Below are 16,331 nucleotides of genomic sequence, written 5' to 3'. Positions count from 1 at the left end.
TAATTAACAGTGACGAATTATAGCGCAGTTAATAGTAAAGCCGGTTACTCATTACATCCCTAAATGGATGACGCATGCATCGTTAGCTGCTGTAAAACTATACAAAGACACAAATGATTTTGTAACTACCACTCTGACACATTGTGGCACATTAGGAATATTGATCCTCAACAGTAGTCTCTGCTTGGTCTGTGTCTGAGTCGTACATGTATGGCTGAATGCTGGTCCTCTCACCCATGTTGCTTCTTTCAGTCTGCTTGTCTGTTGCCATACACAAAGCAAGGGAGCTCTTAGCTCCACCCCTCATTAAATTGGGAGGGAAATCTAAACTAATTTTCATGAGAAGCAACACAACCCCTAAAACCCCTTCTGAATGATTTTGAGATAATGATCTCAAAGTTTTTGCATTCCATATAGCAAACAGTGTGTATAACGATCGTTTTTTTAAATAAAAAGTCCTTAAATGTAAACAATGTAAAAAACATTCCATAATGTAAATAAGCTTTCATTCAATAAGAATATGTCAATAACTCAATTTTGAGAAAAATGTCAGATAGAACCTTATAATTCTAAGGTGACAACATTATAGTAAATAGGGGTAATATAGATGCTCTTAAGCTTTTAAAACTTATTTAAAAAGTATTTTAAACTGTAACAATATTTCACAATATCACTGAATTAATACTTTTTAACAATATTTTTGATCTTTTATACATACGTTTTGTACAATAAAAAATCTACAAATTGACAACAATATTTTTCAGTCTGAATTTTATTTTACCAGTATTTTTTATATTAAATACACTCTGAACTTAACCATCATTAAAATTAAATTAACTTGATGACCAGCTCTAATGTAAAAAAAAAAAAAAAACTTATTGTATTTTCTAAATCATTTTGTCTTCAGAAAACCTTTTCAGTGGCTATATGGAGAAAAATTCTGTCTTAGAAAAGAGAGGTCTACAGGCAGTACAGGACCCTGAACTCCCAGTAACCAACAGTAACCGATATGTGTTGGCTGATATCACCAGTTTCTTCACCCTGCTGGTTGGAATCTACTTCCCCTCTGTCACAGGTCAGTATAATGATAATTAATAATATTTCAACGAAATTGGTGGTTCAATGTTATGGCGACCCTTGATAAGAAGAGAATAGGCCAAAGAAAAGTGAGTTAGTGAATGAAAAAATTTAATGAAATTTGTTATGATAAGTTATTAAATTACAGAAACTGTTTGGTTACAGTAAAAGTTTGGTTTGGTTAGATCTAAACATTTTATGGATTATTTAAAACACTATTGAAAAAACAATTATCCATAAAAAGTTTAGATCTAACCAAATTTTTTTTTTGTAGTATACATTAAAAAGATACAGTATTTACTCATATAAATGTGTTTCTTAACTGTTTTATTCACTTAATTATTTACTGCCTTAAAACAGGATGTAACCCAAAATATTTAATGTGTGCCATAGGTATCATGGCAGGTTCCAACCGTTCTGGTGACCTGCAGGATGCTCAGAAGTCCATCCCTGTTGGTACCATCTTGGCCATCACAACCACCTCCATCATCTGTATCCTTTACTTATAAATAACTTATAAATATGAAATAAACTGCTTTAATAAATTACCATTAACTTCCACTCAGTGCAAAACTGCTAATGGAATGTACAAATACCGTCTAATTATATATATAAACTGATAAAATGAGAAGATGACTATTTAAAACCCAAAAAATTAAGATAACTCAAACCATTTGAAGAAACCGATTGCAACAACCTATTTAAGTTCAAAAACTAATCGTAATGAGTATTGTGAACTTTATCCATTTGAGTCAACAAAGCAATTTGAGCGCAGTAAAACCCAATAAATGAAGAGAACTCAAACCAGCTGAGTACTGTAAAACCCACTAAGTTAAGGCAACTCAAACCATCTTAGGAAACCGATTGCTACAAACCATTTGAGTAAAAAAAAAAAAAATCTATATGAGTACTATGAACTTACTCCATTTAAGGTAAAGTAATGAGTTGTTAATTAATTCCTTACCTTCAAAACTGAGTTCAAAACTGTTTTTAAAGGAGTAGAATACCTTTCAGTAAATTTTTAGTTAACTATTCTCATTTTATTTGATAAAGTTGACGGTTGGATTTTACAGTGTGTGGAACAATAGCTGAAGAAATGTGAATGACTTCTTGATGTTTTGTGTTATTCTCCTAAGCGTTTGCTCCCTCAGACATGTCTAGTGTAATTCTGTTTGGAGCTTGTGTGGATGGAGTTGTTTTGAGGGACAAGTGAGTATGTAGTCCTACGTAGTGTTACTGTATTTTTAGAAAAAAAAAATTCAATTTGTCATCATTTTTATTAGGATATGTGTGAACATATAATAACTTATGGTCAAGTTGATTCGTAGTATCCAGCTGAGCCTGTATTTTTAGTTTAATTAGTTGTTTTCTGGTATCAATATACATTGGAATGTTGTGTTTGATTGATCACAATCAATTATCCCAGAGAGATAATTAGTAACAATACTCTTCTAAACACATAGATTTGGAGAAGGTGTCAGTGGTAACCTGGTTATTGGCACGCTGGCATGGCCCTCACCCTGGGTCATTGTGTTTGGCTCCTTCTTCTCCACCTGTGGGGCCGGGCTTCAAAGTTTGACAGGAGCACCCCGCCTCCTTCAAGCTATTGCCCGAGATGGCATCATTCCTTTCCTCAGGGTACATGTATATTTTTGCCTCTCTGATTATCTCTCTGTTGATGCTTTGATGCTCCATTGTACTAAGCTGTACATCTTTGTTTTACAGGTGTTTGGTCATGGCAAAGCTAACGGTGAACCTACATGGGCTCTCCTTCTGACAGCCTGCATCTGTGAAAGTGGCATCCTCATTGCCTCCCTGGATGCAGTCGCACCTATTCTGTCCATGTAAGCAAGTCTTCCCAAAAGCACATAGCACACCTCATTCTTTATGATTCCCAGAGAAACAGCCATAAACTGTTTAAACTCACTATTGCTGTAATAAAACTTATTTACTGTGCTGAATAGGTTCTTTTCTAAACCTGTTCTTCAATAATTCCTAAACTTTTTTTTTTTTTGGTACTTGCATAGCACAAAGAAATACCATTCATTCAGCACTTTGTATTCCCTAAACAGTACATTCATCTTTATTATCTGTAGTGCCAAGGTTTTCAAATGGACAGTGTTAAAAAAGTGAACACTTCTCCATGCGTGGTGCTTTTTGGTTTTGCTCTGGCATTGTATTTTCCACATATATTCAATTCATTAATATTCAAGATATAAATGATAGAATTTTTTTTGATAAACACAAACTTTTTTATTATTATTTAACAAAAACTCTGAAATTGTCCAGTGGTCTTTGTGCGCAGCTGCCCATTCATGAAGCGTGCTGAAGTTCATTATAATTAATCAAGATCAATAAACACCGGCGAGGCAGTGGTGCTGTAGGTAGTGCTGTCGCCTCACAGCAAGAAGGTCGCTGGGTCGCTGGTTCGAACCTCGGCTCAGTTGGCGTTTCTGTGTGGAGTTTGTATGTTCTCCCTTCGTGTGGGTTTCCTCCGGGTGCTCCGGTTTCCCCCACAGTCCAAAGACATGTGGTACAGGTGAATTGGGTAGGCCTTAATTGTCCATAGTGTATAAGTTTGTGTGTGAATGTGTGTGTGGATGTTTCCCAGAGATGGGTTGCGGCTGGAAGGGCATCCGCTGCGTAAAAACTTGCTGGATAAGTTGGCGGTTCATTCCGCTGTGGCGACCCTGGATTGATAAAGGGACGAAGCTGACAAGAAAATGAATGAATGAATAAAACACCAAACACAGTGCATTGAAATCAAGCAAAGATGTTTAATGGTCTATCATTTTGTACCAAAAGTAATTACAGAATTATCAAAAATTCTTTCTATATTACTTTAGATACATTTCTTTCTTTTATATGAAATAATAGATTTAGATCTTTCACCAAATATAATATATAAACATGTGAAAAGATTCAGGAAATCCAGCAAAATCTCTTTTATCCAACACTTTGCACTATATACAGGTGTTATGCTTTGGTGTTAAATATAGACACATGGGCTCAGGAGTATTTCTGAAAACGTTTGTCACTGAATACAGTCTTAACAAAGGTTTACAGTGGGAGTAGATTTGCCAGGTTAGTCCATGTGGACCTCCCACTCCTTCACAGTGAATCCCGTCCAAGCTTCGGATAAGAGAACTGGCCCACCACACAGTGTGCCCTCACACTTATTTAATGGCTCAAAGAAACAGATTTATCACTGCAATGGATGGTGAGCTGTCATGCTCCATTGGGGCCTCACCTGTGATTCACCCCTTGGGTGTACCCGAGGTCTCCATAATCATAGACCAGGCATATCCTGAGCAGAAGCTGTGGAGGATTGTGTCATGGAGGAGTGGAGAGCATGAAACTGATTCCTAAAAGACCCAATGACAGACGAGTATCCGAATTGATTCAGAAGTGCCAGCCTGCATTTCGCAGGTGACCGACTCACACACCCTAGCAGTTTCTCCATGATGGACGTCTAGCATTTCTTCAGTCTCCGGTGCCTATAGACTGCAGCTCTGCACAGAAAGTTTGGCCAGAGTGTTCAACTGAGCCTGGTTCCTCTCAACGTTTTTTTTCTTTCACTTTTCTTCAAATGGTGAAGTTTTGATTGTCACCACTGTTGCCACTGGCTTGCTTGATCTGACATTTGTGGAACTACACATCGATGGATTTGCTCTTTAGTGTTTGGACTTTCAGAAATGACAATTATACCACACTGAACTTAACTAAACTGAACTTTAACTCTGAAAACTGGACTGATACAGTTTTAATTGCAATTTACTAGAACTTCTACAGTATGTTAGTCTGCTTTAACACAATCTACGTTGTAAAAGCGCTATTGATATACAGATGAATTGAAGAAAAATAACTGTGCCTATGCAACTAGACAGCAAGGTCGACATGTTACATGGGGGCCAAAATTGGGTTGTATATGTCCACACATCCTTCTTGTAAACCTGCAAGGTCCTACGTGATATGTTTAACCTCTGGGTGTAACACAGTTGGTGAGCAACATGCTGCTTCCTCACCCGTAGCTCTGCAGCCAACTTTCACCAGTTCCTCTGCAGAAATTCATCTCCACATAATGTGCCAAGACAGTGCTCTCCTGTCTGAAATGATTCAGGAGGGAAAAAGCAGTCCAACTGGGGCATATTGCTTCTGCAGCTGAAATCATGCTTCTCATATTGCTACATAGGAAACCACTTCAGAATTGGCTGCACGACCAAGTCCTGGGAAAGATATAGCACTGCGGCTTACATCAACTGCACGTTACTCTTGTGTCACTGTACATTCTACCTCTGGTCAGACCTTGCTTTTCTATGGGCTGGAGTGCCCATAAAGCAAGTGCCCAGACATGCTGTTGTGACAATAGATATCTCTAATACAGGCTAAGATGCAGTGTACCTGCATTGGCATATCAATTGATTGGAGTAAATAGCCAATTTTTGCTTGTGATGACAGCCTTCATAGTGTCCACAGTCCACTGTCTCATCTGCCTAAATTACTGATTTTCAACAGGGCCTTGAATGCAGGAATTAGCATCACAGATAGAAGGTCTAAAGAGCCGAGATGGAGGCGAGGGGCTGCTTTGCACATATTCTTGACGTTGGAGTAGAATTTATGTAGTGTGTTTCACCCCTGTTGGAAAAGTTCACATGCTGATGAAAGTGTGGGAGAACTAATTTCATGTTAGCCTTGTTAAAATCCCCAGCAACATCAGTATGTCCTCAGTATGAGCATATTGCAGCTTGTTCATATACCGGTACAGAACACTCACAGCCTCATTTGTGTTAGCGCTTGGAGGCACATATACTGTACATTGGTGATTATGATTGCAGTATGCTCCCTGGATAAGTTGGATGGTCTGCATTTTACAGTCAGCAACTCAATATCCGGAGAGCACTAGCTTGAGACCATCATAGCTTTGTTACTCCAATCATTATTATTAAAAAATGCACAAAGTCCTCCTCTGACTTTGCCGCTTAGAGCGCAGCTCCTTTCAGCACAGATTGTAGTTTTCTCCTCAATGCTAACAGACACATCAGGGATCTGCGAGTTAAGCCATCACTGGATTATCGTAAATCAAGTAGCTGATCGCAATCCTACACTAAGCCTACCGAGGGTGTTGTCTGTTTTAGTCTGTATACTAGTCCGTGTACTAGGTGAAAGATGTCAAATCTATCAAAACTGTTATGAGCCAGTGCAGCCCCATCTGAACAGGGTGCCGCCATCTTCATATGTTTAACTGTACGTATGTATAATGTTGAACTTTACCTAATGTCAAGTTCGCACTATTTTTTTATTTGAGTCCGATTTGCAAGTTAAGCAGCTCAACAACAGATCAGGCTGTGATCGGGGAAAACTGTGGGTGCTTGGCACTCAGCATTTTTTGTGTGAACTCTTGAATGACACATGAAAGAGGATTGCTGATTTGTGGCCAACACCTCACAGATGAAAAAACGATATATACTGTAGCATGCTAAATATTCAGCAAAAGTCGGCTGACTCAACCCCACATGAGGTCAGATGTAGTGACAAGCTGCAGCCAATATAAAGTAAGTCATGAGCTGAATACCTGTTGTGGTCAAGAGCTCAACAGAAATGCCTGTGATTGGCCAGGATGGTCATCAATGAACTGGCTTCACCCTGCTCTTACACAGACACAGGGGCATATTAAAGACACATCTATCAGCTGAACTGTGCAGATATATGCACAATCAATATGCTGATAGATTAGCTGATTGACGAGGCTTTCAATTGCTCCCTTGAGCACTTTCAGAGAGATTTCAAATGCAGTGATGTCATCACACAAGTAGCCAATAGTGTAAATATATGGCTTCAGTCCCCAGCTTCCAAGCTGGCAACTTTAATAAAGGCATTTGTTCATATTCAAACCCTTAAACCCCTGACCACTACACCCCTGACAGAATTCTTTGCAAATTTATGCAGCAATCACACTGTAATTCATGCTGTGTCTCAAACTTTTAAGGAAGTGCTCTGTGCGCCTGGAATAAACAGTAAACTCTGCGCAGACTCTGCCTCATGCGTTCCAACATCAAGATGTTGATACAGTGGAAACCTAACCAAACATAAAATGCTCTTTTTTTTTTAAAGGCAACAAAAAGGCAGTGAAGTACACCTACTGTTTTGAGAACTAAAAAGCTCATTCAGTATGATCGACACCTTGGTTCATATGTGGTGCTTGATGGATAGTATCAGTCCTATGCATTTCTTGCCACAGCATCTCTAGTTTCATATAGACTGTGGTCTCTGCAGTGTTTCTACTTCAGGACTGGAACAAATTCCCAATGTGCTGCCATATTTATCATGAAGTCCCTAACCTTAGAACTTAACTAGGTAAACTTGTTATGACTTTCTCTTTAGTATTCAATTCTCAAATTTTGTTCTTTGGGCCAAGGGGACCTTGAATGGTTACACCTTTGGAGGTGCTTGTATGGTCATGCTGCATGCTTGACATCTTCGCTTTAAATGCATAACTGGTTTAATGGTTGTGACACTTTCCATAGGGACCCTTAATCTACTGAAAGGGAACATCTCGGTTATTCATGTAACCCTCATTTACTGAAGCAGAAAACAGGTGTTCTCTGTGACCACAACCCTTAACCATGAGCTTCAATGAACTAGGATTACTGTACATGCGTAACCAAGAGGTTTTCCACTTCAGTCATCCTCGTCTTGAAGAATCCTCTTTTTTACTCCTTCCCTTCTCCTGATAGGGCAGCACGGCAAACCAGTGGTTAGCACTGTTGCCTCACAGCAAGAATGCCATTGGTTCGACCCCTCTCCGGGCCAGTCAGCGTTTCTGTGCGGAGTTTGCATGTTCTCCCCATGCTTGCGTGGGTTTTCCCCAGGTTCCCCTGGTTTTCTTCCACCGTCCAAAGACAAAAAAACATCATAAGTAAATTGATTTGTTGTATTATTAAAAGGAATGTTGATATGACACTGTGATAAACATGCCCAACTTTTTTTGAGTGTATTTACAGAATACAACTGATTTGGTCAATGAAAAAAAAAATTTTTTTTGTACTTCTGTAAATTAAATAAAGGTCTTTAAGATAATAAAATAGTAAAATATTCTTCATTTGATTGCACTTTACATTTACAAAATGTCTAAACTTTTTTGAAATTGGAGTTGTGCAGTGTGCAGTTCCAGGGACACTGACTGAAATATGATTTCATCTGAGTTTTTGTTTTGAGGTTCTAAGCTCATAATGTTGACACTTTTTTTTTCCCTCCACAGGTTCTTTCTCATGTGTTACATGTTTGTAAACCTGGCCTGTGCACTGCAAACTCTCCTCAGAACCCCAAACTGGAGACCACGCTTTAAGTTTTACCATTGGTACATCAATACACAAACAAACACATACATGCTCCCTTAGGTTTGTGTCATTAACAGATAGCATGTTTGTTTACAAAATGTTAAGAGGTTTGGGTTAAAACTTTAGCTCTTATTAGGTACGTATTTTTGAAACCTCCACACACTTGTGTGATGAGGCAAGTTGGAATTAAACTTTGCAGGGACACCAACCTTCTAGGACTGAGATTTGTGATCCCTGGTTTAGACTTGTGTTATACCTTTAACAGTAAAATAAGGCTTAAAGACATCACTGCAAATAAAGGAGACTTATGATATATATATATATATATATATATATATATATATATATATATATATATATATATATATATATATATATATATATATATCAACCTGTGGTGGTTAATTATTGTGATTGTATAAACATATCTGACAGCACAGTCATGTGAGCAATTGCTAACTGGTCAAATGAGTGTTTGTGATCTTTCCCCAGGGCTTTGTCACTCTTGGGCATGAGCTTGTGTCTTACCCTGATGTTCCTGTGCTCCTGGTACTATGCTATTGTTGCCATGGTAATCGCCGGCTGCATCTACAAATACATTGAATTCTGCGGGTAAGCAAATCTAAATGAGCCTCCAGGGAAAGCAACAGAGAACAAAAATGAAAAACCACAAAACCTAGATCAATCTTACTCTAAAGGCATTATTGTCTTTTTGTTTTGTTTGTTTTTTGCCAGAGTGTGTGTGTGTGTGTGTGTGTGTGTGTGTGTGTGTGTGGTCACGTGATGTGCATTTTCAGCATTGTGATGTAGACGCAGAGCTGTTCAGAAACGCTGGGTGAAACGCTTGTGTGGATGATGATCGTTTTCATTCTAAAACGCTGTTTTAAAACCAATGAAATCAAACCATTAATTCAAATTAAGAAAGTTTATCAAAAGTTTCTTTATTGATAGTGTACTCACACAAGGCTATAAGAACCGGGAGTGTTTCCCGGTTCGTTTGACAAGTGTGAGTGCTCCGAATCAGGCCCAGTCGCAGTTAGATTGGCCAGCCTTGTCCCGGTTGGAAGACGTGTGCCAGAGCGCAGTTCAATTGTGCTTAGCCATGGTACGCTTGTATTTTGAGTGCAAAGCATGCCTGAACGCAAAACTGAAGACCTGACATCACTTTTAAGGGATGATGTGGATTTATTATTTATTCTTATTTTCCAATGAAAGCGAGCTGTTATAGTTTATTAAAGATACAAACCCCTTGCTGCACAGCAGCTGCCACCTTTCGGAAACCTTCAAATACGTGCTGCACGATGACTTTGATGAGTTTAAAACTTAAAGAACATCAAAAGTTTAGATCTGTTCATCAAAAGATTTCACAGTATGTCACCACATCACAAACTACTTAAAACAATTCAAAACAATACATTTAAAGCAATTGCCAATGTACTGAGATAGAGCACTTCTCTTCCTGTTAACCTGAACAGTCGCATCATCAGTGTTGTAAGTGTGATTAGGCTTGGGAGGTAAAATAAAGTGTGAGTGCAAGATGTGGGAAAATCGCGACTGAGCACAGTTCAAGACTACTGTGCCTTGTGTGAGTACACCCTAAATATTTATACCAATCAATCAATAAACTGCAATGCAACATTTAATTCCTATGACAAAGTCCCACCTCCATTTGAAAAGGACTACACTGATTATGGTTGTATGTTCTCACGATGTAGTATATAATTACTTATTACAATAAACTGCCATGCAAAATTCAGGTTAAATGGATGGCACTGTCTCCTCACAGCAAGAGTGTTCTCCTCATGTTTGCATGGGTTTCCTCCTGTTGCTCCAGTTTCCCCCACAATCCAAATACATGCGCTATAGATGAATTATAGGTAAGCGAAATTGTCCGTAGGGTATGTGTGTATGTCCTGGTCCTCCAGGTTGAAGTTTGAGCATTAGACTTATGAGCGATCTCGCAAAAATTTGATGTCACAAAACACTAACATGGTGCAGCTAAATATCAACTTCAATATAAATGGCCCTGGGAGTAAGAACTGTAAGTTTTAAAAAACTGAAAAAGACTTCAATTGGATGCTTGTGTGTTCTCACCTTGTAGAGCAGAGAAAGAATGGGGTGATGGAATCCGTGGTATCTCTTTGAGCGCTGCTCGTTTTGCTCTGATGAGGTTGGAGGAAGGTCCTCCTCACACTAAAAACTGGAGGTCAGTGGCATATCAGTAATGCACTGTTCTCATAAAATCATCCAAATATTGTCATCCAAAATACTGAGTATGTATTTTACATGTTTGAAATATTTCTTATCTTGCAGGCCCCAGATTTTGGTGCTCACAACTTTGGATGGAGAGCAGAACGTGGAGCAGCCTCGACTGCTGTCCCTGACCAGTCAGCTGAAAGCAGGCAAAGGTTTGACCATTGTAGGAGCGTGTATAGAAGGCACCTACTTAAACAACCAGCCAAAGACTCAGAAAGCAGATCAGGTACGCACGCAGAATTTAATCTGTGCACCCAAACTTTAACATGAGGCAATAGTCCATCATTAAAATTAAACTAATAACCTCTTTGACCTCCATATTTTTCAGTCCCTAAGGAAGCTGATGGAGGTTGAGAAGGTGAAGGGATTCAGTCAAGTGGTGATCTCTTCTAACCTGCGGGATGCCACCTCACACCTAATTCAAGCTGGTGGTCTGGGTGGGCTACGCCACAATACTGTTCTGGTCAGCTTTCCCAAGAACTGGAAACAGGCTGAGGAGCACCACCGTTGCAGGAACTTCATTGGTAAGACAACAATTTACACTGCACTACATATGGTGACATAGACTTTGGTATCTGCTTTATGACTTTTTACATTTTCTTTCATGACATTCCTGATAAGGAATCAAAGGCTACAAAGATATCATCATATATAAATATATAAAAGGAACAGTTAACCCCTAAAATTTTTATTGTGTCACCATTTATATTCATCTTTAGCTTGTTCCAAACCTATCTACTTTTGTCTGTTGAAGTTTTTAGTTAGTTACCAAGTTAGTTTTCTTGGTAAATGAATGTATTTATTCCATAATACTTTTTATGAATATAAAAAAAAACAATTATTAACAATAGCTTTAAAGGGATAGTTTACCCCAAACATGTTTTTGTACTTACCATTTACTCACTCTCAAGATGTTCCAAGCCAGAAAACAATTGTATTGTTTTCCTTTCTTAAAGGTACCATATAGTGCATTGATTAAATGTGTTAAACTGTTCTCTGATATTTACTTAGTAGGTATGTGAATTTTTGGTAAAATCTCCAGAAACTTTTTAATATGCTCATTTAAAACCAGGAATTACTCCTAAATTACTCTCATTTGTCAATAAATAGTCAATAAATAGTCAATAAATATTTGAACAAACTGAGTGGAATGCTTGTCAAATGTCAATCATTTCAAAAGTCTGTTCCTCAATTACTTATCCTGAGTTGAATAATATGAATAAAATATAGACTAAATTATAATAATGCGCAACAAAATGGACAGATGGAGATGTATTCAGAGTTTTTAGTTTTATTATTTTGTAAAATTATTTATTTTTAATACTCAACAGTTTTAAAGCTTTACAATATATGAAAAGACAGATGTGTTTTGAAATTTGTTGGGGTCTTTTTGCTCAAGAGCAATCACAGTAAGAGCTAAGTGATATGATATGATCCATAAACATGCATTTAACTGGGGGTGTCAAAACTCCATCCTGGAGGGCCAGTGCCCTACATATTTTAGTTTCAACCGCAATTAAACACACTTGAACTAATCAAGCTCATTCTAGGTATACTTGAAAATTTTAGTAGGTGTGTTGAAGCAAGTTTGAGCTAAACTATGCCGGACAGCAGCCCTGCAGGAGCGAGTTTGGGCACAACTGCCTTTAACAATTACATTTAATAGTTAATGTGTTTGTTGCCTCATTACACACATACTGTACACTCACCGGCCACTTTATTAGGTACACCTTCCTAGTGGGTTGGACCACATTTTGGCTATAGAACTGCCTTAATCCATCGTGGCATAGATTTAACAAGGTACTGGAAATATTCCTCAGAGATTTGTCCATATTGACATGATAGCAACACGTAGTTGCTGCAGATTTGTCAGCTGCACATCCATAATGCCGATCTTCCATTTCACCACATCCCAAAGGTGCTTTATTGGATTGAGTTCTGGTGTATGTGTAGGCCATTTAAGTACAGTGCACTCATTTTCATGTGTGTGAAATCAATCTGAAATGATTTGTGGTTTATGACATGGTCATAAAGGGATGGATATGGTCAGCAACAATACTCAGGTTGGCTGTGGCATTGACATGATGCTTAAATGCTACTAACGGGCCCAAAGTATGCCAAGACAATTTTCCTCACACCACTACAACACCACCACCAGCCTGAACCAGCCTGAAGACTCATCAGACCACCAGGCAACATTTTTCTAATATTCTATTGTCCAATTTTAGTGAGCCTGTGCAAATTGTAGCCTCCTGTTCCCCGTTCTTAGCTGAAAGGAGTGGCACTAAATGCATTGAGTTGCTGCTATGAGATTAGCTGATTGGAAATGTGTGTTAACCAAGGGGTACCACAATGCCAGGGGCAATTTGCCAGGGGCAAATTCTACAATGTACATGTTAAACTAACATAAGATACTTTTAAATGTAGATTATGCATCTTCAGGGTTGCACTAAATAAATTTGTAATCTGTATATCCTGCTCTTTTTATTTTAACCAGCTGTAAGAGACGAAACACATCGCTGCATGTTACTCTTCTTGCCTCTCCTGTTTTCATTATAAGAGTCCCTTTGGGATTTAATTAATTTAAAAATAAGGCAATATTTTGCATAGTAATACTCCAATGTACAACATAACAGTTGGTGACTTGCACTGATTGACCTGTTTTTCATCAGTATTTTAAACTCATCAGATTTACATGAGAACAAGGAAACAATGGTGTTTGCTGCCCACAATATGTCATTTCTATGGACTGAATTCTTATTATTCAGCTCTTTTCATATTCATAATTTCTCTCTATGGAACCTTTAAATACTTTTTTCTTTACATTTATATTTTGTATTGATTTAATATTTTGTATTATTTTGTTTTTTTTTATTAATAGTATAATAATAGCATTGATTGATTGATTGATTGATTGATTGATTGATTGATTGATTGATTGATTGATTGATTGATTGATTGATTGATTGATACAATTCAATTCGATAAAATGTTCAAATTGTATAGTCCTACAAACAAGCGTGGCAAGCCTGAATTTTTAAATTGAATCTCAATCACAGTTAGCTTATGCTCCCCAATCCTTCATTGCATTTGATAATATTAGCATGTTTTCTTTTTTTCTTTCCACAGAGGTTGTTAGGGAGACCACAGCAGGTCACATGGCCTTACTGGTCCCGAAGAACATTTCTGCATATCCATCAAATGGAGAGCGTTTCACCGAGGGCCACATTGACGTGTGGTGGATTGTCCACGATGGAGGCATGCTCATGCTCCTTCCCTTTCTTCTCCGCCAGCATAAGGTGTGTGAACATTCCTAAAAATACATTCATTTTGTAAAGTGATCAAAACTTTTTTGGCAGAAATGTTTTATTAATGACCTTAAATAACTGTAACTTGCTACTGGACAGAAACCATTGATCTGTTTTTTTTTTTATCTTTTTTTATGGAAAAACAAATTTGTTCCGTTGTTATTATTACACATTCAAAGTTAAGTAAATGTATATTAAACGTTAACATTTTATATTAAAAAAAGTTTAATTATTTTTTCTATTTATTAAGATATATTTTTAATGGCCAATAAACCTTTTAAGGGTAAAAAATTTAAGTTGTTATCATTTACTCAAATCTCCAAAGCAAGATTTACTAAAAATATTTCTAAAAACAACCTACATAATATTAGTTGTTCCCAGGGATGGGCAAAAATACTTCATATAGTATATATAAAAATATAAAAATTATATTCATATAAAAATACTACATATATATATATATATATATATATATATATATATATATATATATATATATATATATATATATATATATATATATATATATATATATATATATATATATATATATATATATTACAATGAAATACTAAATACCTCAATTTTAAGTGTATCAAAATAAACTTTAAAATACAGCAGCCACAAATATATCAAATTAAATCTTGTATTTTGTATTTTGAAAATACTACAAAAAATACTTTTACAAGGGAGCATTACATTTTTTATGTATTTATTTTATTTTTTGAAAACCTTCTATCAATGGGCATATTGAATCAATCCCTTCACCATTAAACTGATTTAGTGAAGTAAACAATCTTTGATAGCAACAGCATTTCTCAGAGCAAGTTTAAGTCAGCTTCTCTGCCAACTCATTTACTTCTATTGTACATGAGGAGGTATTCATAAAAAATCTACTTTGTGTAATTTTATTCATAAGCCATGCGTTTCTCTTTGATTTCAGTATACATTTTGTACAGTCCTGAAAGTCCTGTCTTTAAGACTTTCTCTTTAATGACTGTAAAAACCATTGAATGCAGATAATGAGTTGGAAAATAGTGTCGTCTTAGTGCCGCATTTTTGTCAACATTTTTGCAGTTAAAATCTTCAATGGTCAATGTAAAATCACAATTTCTGAAAACTACTAAAATTTCTAGTTTCCATAAATCATGCCTTTTGAAATTGCACTCTTCAAAACACAAAGTAAAACACAGAGTTTTTGACCAGTAGACTGAATTATTTAACATGTTTGTTTCATACTGATTAACTATGTCAAAGTTGTAATTAACAATATGAGCTTTTGCAGATCAGCTAATGACATTTGAAACAGCCAATGAAGTATTACAGGTATCGCAATGCACTGTAGCCACTGACTGATTTATTTTCCCGTCAGATTTTAAACTGCTATTTGTCTATTACTTTCATTAAATGTGATGCATAATTTCCATCCATACTCCAAGCATTGATCCACTTGTTCAATATTAATGAATGTTCTAGTTCTCAAACTCTGGCAAATAACTGAAAAAACGCCACATTTTTTGATGTCATCATGTAGACTTCTTAAAAAGTGTTTTAAAAATGTTTTCAAATATTCTCCAGAAATATCTTGTTATATCTTTTAGAAATATATATGTTTGTTTTTTGTTAAACAAAAGAGTGCCATTTATAAAGGTTAAGAGTTTAAGTAAATGCTGAGTAAATTTTTATATTTGAGTTGATATTGATCTCATTAAATGATTGCCCATTCTTCCAGTGTCACATGCTGTTGATTTCATCATGTTGAAAACAGTAACGTGGTTCATTCCGCTGTGATGATGCCTGATAAATAAAGAGACTAAGCCGAAGGAAAATGAATGAATGAAAACAGTGAAAATAACATATTTGAGAGTAATCTAATGCATTCTTGCTGAATAAATATAGCATAAAACGTAAATAAAAGTATAATAAAAGATTTTTTATTACTATTTTTAAAATTGACGTTATGAGTTCTGTGAGATTATTACAAAATGATAATGCTCCTATATGTATTGTTTTATTTTTTATCTGTTCACAGTAATGTGTGTTATGAAACATTTTAATACATTATTTCTATTTTTGAAAATAAACATACTTAGTATGAATAATTTATATTAAAAATATATATGTCAATACTATATAATATAATATAATATAATATAATATAATATAATATAATATAATATAATATAATATAATATAATATATATTAAAGATAGTATAAAATAATTTAGTTTAACACTATTTTTTTATTTAATACTGAAATGTATTGCTAAAATAGTAAGGTTCACAAAGGGCCATTAGCCAAGCAACATGCTAATCGGAAGAACCACAAATTTGCTAATTTCATTGATCTAAT

At 36.1% G+C, this 16,331-nt stretch overlaps 1 protein-coding gene across 2 annotated transcripts in view; it reads left to right on the top strand.

The window, feature by feature from the left end:
* Positions 1-16,331, top strand: part of slc12a5b (solute carrier family 12 member 5b) — a 106,582-nt gene that overhangs the window by 76,689 nt on the left and 13,562 nt on the right. For both annotated transcript variants that reach the window (NM_001302243.1, XM_009304148.4), the window contains 11 exon segments: positions 908-1,075; positions 1,471-1,569; positions 2,229-2,286; positions 2,541-2,715; positions 2,803-2,921; positions 8,336-8,434; positions 8,907-9,026; positions 10,516-10,620; positions 10,728-10,896; positions 10,999-11,194; positions 13,800-13,969. In NM_001302243.1, coding sequence (NP_001289172.1) covers positions 908-1,075; positions 1,471-1,569; positions 2,229-2,286; positions 2,541-2,715; positions 2,803-2,921; positions 8,336-8,434; positions 8,907-9,026; positions 10,516-10,620; positions 10,728-10,896; positions 10,999-11,194; positions 13,800-13,969 — 1,478 coding nt within the window.

Source organism: Danio rerio, chromosome 8, assembly GCF_049306965.1.
Source record: "Danio rerio strain Tuebingen ecotype United States chromosome 8, GRCz12tu, whole genome shotgun sequence".
NCBI classification, from domain to species: Eukaryota; Metazoa; Chordata; class Actinopteri; order Cypriniformes; family Danionidae; genus Danio; species Danio rerio.
The sequence above is the reverse complement of the archived record's forward strand: the minus strand, read 5'-3'. Positions and strand labels throughout refer to the sequence as shown.